This window comes from Salvelinus alpinus, chromosome 24, assembly GCF_045679555.1.
Source record: "Salvelinus alpinus chromosome 24, SLU_Salpinus.1, whole genome shotgun sequence".
Classification (NCBI taxonomy): domain Eukaryota; kingdom Metazoa; phylum Chordata; class Actinopteri; order Salmoniformes; family Salmonidae; genus Salvelinus; species Salvelinus alpinus.
Genome location: NC_092109.1, coordinates 47487540 through 47494342, shown reverse-complemented (window position 1 = coordinate 47494342; position 6803 = coordinate 47487540). Strand labels below are relative to the sequence as shown.

Below are 6803 nucleotides of genomic sequence, written 5' to 3'. Positions count from 1 at the left end.
AATTAAATGACCACTGCAGTTGGGATTCAACTGGATAAAAACCTTTATTGATTCATTTGTTCTTTTCAACTTCATCTGCCAACCACATTACATTACCAGCTGAACAACAGTATTTACTGTCCTCTGTGTATCTACAAGATTCAAACTTCATCTGCCAACCACATTACATTAACAGCTGAACAACAGTATTTACTGACCTCTGTGTATCTACAAGATTCAAACTTCATCTGCCAACCACATTACATTAACAGCTGAACAACAGTAATCTACAAGAGTTTATCAACAAGATTCCTTTTTATCAGGTTGGTAAATTGTCTTTATTGTGTTTTCTCTGTATGTTTAAATAATTCAAGAGTTCATAAAGACAGAATCTCCTTTCAGAGGAGGGGCGGGTCTAACGCTACGGGCTCCCAGTCTGATTGGATAAGCGCCATGTGGGCGGATGTCGGGGTGACGTGACCTACAGAAGGGATTATCTTGTTTATGTCTCTAAATCTGCTCTGTCTGCTGTTGACGACGACAACACGGTGGAAGACTTTAGGAAGTACTAGCTACTAATGTTTTACCTACCGACGGCCGGCCATAGTGTAGTCGCCGGGGAGAACCCGTGTGTGTTGCGCAGGCTGCGGATTGTGTTTGAGTGAGGGCTAGGATGAGGATGGTGATGATGCTAGCAGGATGATGAAGAAGCAGTGTCGTGGTGGATGACAACACGCCGAGAGAGACAGACCAGATGGGGGCGGACGCCAGTAAAACCAGCAAGGTGAAATAGCAGGACTCCTCCTCTCTCTCAGGTAGTGGGCAACAGGTATACCGCTGCGGGGGGTTTGAAGCACATTTGTGGATTCTCTGGCCGTCCTTGACGCTGAAACTTCACGGACTATGACTGCATCAGCATCAGTGAGAGTTGCTGGGGTTTAACTTATTAATTTAACACCAGCTCATATAGCTAGCTACGCAAAACTGTTTCACTGTCAATGCATGAGATCAGGGCCACAAAGCATCACAGAGTGCTGATCTAGGATCTGTCCATATAATATTATCCTATGTTACATTATTGCAATATGTAGTATATTAACTAGGGGTGATAATAACGACAGTGCGGTATGTGGCTCGTGTTGTTCTGGATGGATGATAATACTGACATGATGCATGAATGAACATACAACTGTAATGCGCAACAATACACAAGTTAGCCCACTGTGTAGTGAGGCGTTGGGACGTTTAACGGCAGATAGAACGCTTAGCCTACATTAATCTGTTGTGCTCTCTCTTATCGATCTATCTATGTATGTGTATGTATGTCAATATACTCTACCGTTCAAAAGAGTCACTTAGAAATGTCCTTGTTTTTGAAAGAAAAGCAAAAAAAATTGTCTATTAAAATAACATCAAATTGATCAGAAATACAGTGTAGACATTGTTAATGTTGTAAATGACTATTGTAGTTGGAAACGGGTGATTTTTAATGGAATATCTACATAGGCGTACAGAGGCCCATCACTTTAGCAACCATCACTTCTGTGTTCCAATGGCATGTTGTGTTAGCAAATCCAAGTTTATCATTTTAATTGATCATTAAAAATCCCTTTTGCAGTTATGTTAGCACAGCTGAAAACTGTTGTCCTGATTAAAGAAGCAATAAAACTGTCCTTCTTTAGACTAGTTGAGTATCTGGAGCATCAGCATTTGTGGGTTCGATTACAGGCTCAAAATGGCCAGAAACAAAGACCTTTCTTCTGAAACTCCTCAGTCTATTCTTGTTCTGAGAAAGGAAGGCTATTCAATGAGAGAAATTGCCAAGAAACTGAAGATCTCGTACAACGCTGTGTACTACTCCCTTCACAGAACAGCGCAAACTGTCTCTAACCAGAATAGAAAGAGGAGTGGGAGGCCCCGGTGCACAACTGAGCACGAGGACAAGTACATTAGAGTGTCTAGTTTGAGAAACAGACTCCTCACAAGTCCTCAACAGCTTCATTAAATAGTACCCGCAAAACACCAGTCTCAACGTCAACAGTGAAGAGGCGACTCCGGGATGCTGGCCTTCTAGGCAGAGTTGCAAGGAAAAAGCCATATCTCAGACTGGCCAATAAAAAGAAAAGATTAAGATGGGCAAAAGAACACAGACACTGGACAGAGGAACTCTGCCTAGAAGGCCAGCATCCCGGAGTCGCCTCTTCACTGTTGACGTTGAGACTGGTGTTTTGCAGGTACTATTTAATGAAGCTGTCTGAAAATACTACCTGAAAGTATAAATAATATAATACTATATATAAAACACAGTGAACAGTAGTGTATGTGTATATATATGTATGTGTAGATACAGTTGAAGTCGGAAGTTTACATACACTTAGGTTGGAGTCATTAAAACTCATTTTTCAACCACTCCACAAATTTCTTGTAAACAAACTATAGTTTTGGCAAGTCGGTTAGGACATCTACTTTGTCCATGACACAAGTCATTTTTCCAACAATTGTTTACAGACAGATTATTTCACTTATAGTTCACTGTATCACAATTCCAGTGGATCAGAAGTTTACATACACTAAGTTGACTGTGTCTTTAAATAGCTTGGAAAACTCCAGAAATATGTGTCATGGCTTTAGATGCTTCTGATAGGCTAATTGACATAATTTGAGTCGATTGGAGGTGTACCTGTGGATGTATTTCAAGGCCTACCTTCAAACTCAGTGCCTCTTTGCTTGACATCATGGGAAAATCAAAAGAAATCAACAAAGACCTCAGAAAAAAAATTGTAGACCTCCACAAGTCTGGTTCATCCTTGGGAGCAATTTCCAAACACCTGAAGGTACCACGTTCATCTGTACAAACAATAGTACGCAAGTATAAACACCATGGGACCACGGAGCCGTCATACCGCTCAGGAAGGAGACGCGTTCTGTCTCCTAGAGATGAACGTACTTTGGAACAAAAAGTGCAAATCAATCCCAGAACAACAGCAAAGGACCTTGTGAAGATGCTGGAGGAAACAGGTACAAAAGTATCTATATCCACAGTAAAACGAGTCCTATATCGACATATCCTGAAAGACCACTCAGCAAGGAAGAAGCCACTGCTCCAAAACCACCATAAAAAAGCCAGACTACGGTTTGCAACTGCACATGGGGACAAAGATCATACTTTTTGGAGAAATTTCCTCTGGTCAGATGAAACAAAAATAGAACTGTTTGGCCATAATGACCATCGTTATGTTTGGAGGAAAAAGGGGGAGGCTTGTAAGCCGAAGAACACCATCCCAACCATGAAGCACGGGGGTGGCAGCATCATGTTGTAGGGGTGCTTTGCTGCAGGAGGGACTGGTGCACTTAACAAAATAGATGGCATCATGAGGAAGGAAAATATGTGGATATATTAAAGCAACATCTCAAGACATCAGTCAGGAAGTTAAAGCTTGGTCGCAAATGGATCTTTCAAATGGACAATGACCCCAAGCATACTTCCAAAGTTGTGGTAAAATGGCTTAAGGACAACAAAGTCAAGGTATTGGAGTGGCCATCACAAAGCCCTGACCTCAATCCTATAGAACATTTGTGGGCAGAATTGAAAAAGTGTTTGCGAGCAAGGAGGCCTACAATCCTGACTCAGTTACACCAGCTCTGTCAGTAGGAATGGGCCAAAATTCACCCAACTTATTGTGGAAAGCTGGAGGAACACTACCCGAAAAGTTTGACCAAAGTTAAACAATTTAAAGGCAATACTACCAAATACTAATTGAGTGTATGTAAATGTCTGTCCCACTGGAATAAATCATTCTCTCTACTATTATTCTGACATTTCACATTCTTAAAATAAAGTGGTTATCCTAACTGACATAAGACAATTTTTACGAGGATTAAATGTCAGGAATTGTGAAGAACTGAGTTGAAATGTATTTGGCTAAGGTGTATGTAAACTTCTGACTTCATCTGTATATGTATGTATGTGTGTAGTCACTGTACTGTGTGGTTGAGTGAATGTGTGTAAAAGGCCCAGTACAGTCTCCTGGGATTTTCCTGTGTTTTATATATAGCATTATATTATTATATATATTATTTATGTTTTCAGTCTTTTCAAACAGCTCTTACACTAAAATGGCATATTCATAATTTCTGCCTGTTTTGGTGGGATGGAGTTTTGCCCTGCCTGGTGACATCAAATTAGTTAATAGACCAATAATTGTAATTTATTTATTTTTCACTAGGCAAGTCAGTTAAGAACAAATTCTTATTTACAATGACGGCCTACCCAGGCCAAACCCTAACCTGGATGACACTGGGCCAATTGTTTGCTGCCCTATGGGGCTCCCAATCACGGCTGGTTGGGATACAGCCTGGAATCGAACCAGGGTCTGTAGTGACTCCTCTAGCACTGAGATGCAGTGCCTTAGACCGCTGTGCCACTCGGGAGCCCAATTAGACATTTTTCTGCCAATAACAGGTACTTTTCGTTTCCCAGATTACTTCCAGACAGTCCTAGCACAATTATTGCTTGAGAAATTGCTATTAAAAGGGAAAAAACGTTTTGGTGATTTCTGGTAGGCCTACAGTGGCTTGCGAAAGTATTCACCCCCTTGGCATTTTTCCTATTTTGTTGCCTTACAACCTGGAATTAAAATAGATTTTTTTTGGGGGGTTGTATCATTTGATTTACACAACATGCCTACCACTTTGATGATGCAAAATATTTTCTATTGTGAAACAAACAAGAAATAAACAGAAAACTTGAGCATGCCCTATCCTGAACTACCCCCCCCGCCCCAAAGTCAATACTTTGTAGAGACAGATTTTGCAGCAATTACAGCTGCAAGTCTCTTGGGGTATGTCTCTATAAGCTTGGCACATCTAGCCCAGTCTTCAAGGCAAAACTGATCCAGCTTCTTCAAGTTAGATGGGTTCCTGCTGGTGTACAGCAATCTTTAAGTCATACCACAGATTCTCAATTGGATTTAGGTCTGGGCTTTGACTAGGCCATTCCAAGACATTTAAATGTTTCCCCTTAAACCACTCAAGTATGGCGTTAGCAGTATGCTTAGGGTCATTGTCCTGCTGGAAGGTGAACCTCCGTCCCAGTCTCAAATCTCTGGAAGACTGAAACAGGTTTCCCTCAAGAATTTCTCTGTATTTAGCGCCATCCGTCACTTCTTCAATTCTGACCCGTTTCCCAGTCCCTGCTGATAAAAAAACATTCCCACAGCATGATGCTGCTTCCACCGTGCTTCACTGTGGGGAGGATGTTCTCGGGGTGATGAGAGGTGTTGGGTTTGCACCAGACATAACGTTTTCCTTGATGGCCAAAAAGCTCAATTTTTGTTTCATCTGACCAGAGTACCTTCTTCCATATGTTTGGGGAGTCTCCCACATGCCTTTTGGTGAACACCAAACATGTTTGCTTATTATTTATTTTAAGCAATGGCTTTTTTCTGGCCACTCTTCCTTATAGCCCAGCTCTGTGGAGTGTACAGCTTAAAGTGGTCCTATGGACAGATACTCCAATCTCCGCTGTGGAGCTTTGCAGCTCCTTCAGGGTTATCTTTGGTCTGTTTGTTGCTTCTCTCTAATTAATGTCCTCCATGCCTGGTGGGTGAGTTTTGGTGGGCGGCCCTCTCTTGACAGGTTTGTTGTGGTGCCATATTCTTTCTATTTTTTAATAATGGATTTAATGGTGCTCTGTGGGATGTTCAAAGTTTCAGATATTTTTTAGAAACCAACCCTGATCTGTACTTCTCCACAACTTTGTCCCTGACCTGTTTGGAGGTCTCCTTGGTCTTCATGATGCCCTTTGCTTTGTGGTGTTGCAGACTCTGGGGCTTTTCAGAACAGGTGTATATACAGTGGGGAGAACAAGTATTTGATACACTGCCGATTTTTGCAGGTTTTCCTACTTACAAAGCATGTAGAGGTCTGTAATTTTTATCATAGGTACACTTCAACTGTGAGAGACGGAATCTAAAACAAAAATCCAGAAAATCACATTGTATGATTTGTAAGTAATTAATTTGCATTTTATTGCATGACATAAGTACTTGATACATCAGAAAAGCAGAACTTAATATTTGGTACAGAAACCTTTGTTTGCAATTACAGAGATCATACGTTTCCTGTATATGTGTATAATGAGATCATGTGACAGATCATGTGACACTTAGATTGTACACAGGTGGACTTTATTTAACTAATAATGTGACTTCTGAAGGTAATTGGTTGCACCAGAATTTATTTAGGGGCTTCATAGCAATATGTTGTTTTGACAAGTGGCAATGAATCACTTATCGATTTCAAATCAAATCAAATCAAATCAAATCAAATTTTATTAGTCACATACACATGGTTAGCAGATGTTAATGCGAGTGTAGCGAAATGCTTGTGCTTCTAGTTCCGACAATGCAGTAATAACCAACAGTAATCTAACCTAACAATTCCACACTACTACCTTACACACACACACAAGTGTAAAGGGATAAAGAATATGTACATAAAGATATATGAATGAGTGGTGGTACAGAACGGCATGGCAGATGCAGTAGATGGTATAGAGTACGGTATATACATATGAGATGAGTACTGTAGGGTATGTAAACATAAGTGGCATAGTTTAAAGTGGCTAGTGGTACATGTATTGCATAAAGATGGCAAGATGCAGTAGATGATATAGAGTACAGTATATATACATATGAGATGGGTAATGTAGGGTATGTAAACATTGTATTAAGTGGCATTGCTTAAAGTGGCTAGTGGTACATTTTTACATAATTTCCATCAATTCCCATTTTTAAAGTGGCTGGAGTTGGGTCAGTATGTTG

General features: G+C 40.6%; 1 protein-coding gene across 1 annotated transcript in view; it reads left to right on the top strand.

The window, feature by feature from the left end:
• Positions 1–443: 443 nt before the first annotated feature.
• Positions 444–6803, top strand: part of LOC139551666 (ribosomal protein S6 kinase-related protein-like) — a 112005-nt gene continuing 105645 nt past the window's right edge. Inside the window, exon 1 of the mRNA XM_071362948.1 lies at positions 444–763. Coding sequence (XP_071219049.1) covers positions 734–763 — 30 coding nt within the window. The 5' untranslated portion in view covers positions 444–733. The remainder of the gene's footprint in view (positions 764–6803) is intronic.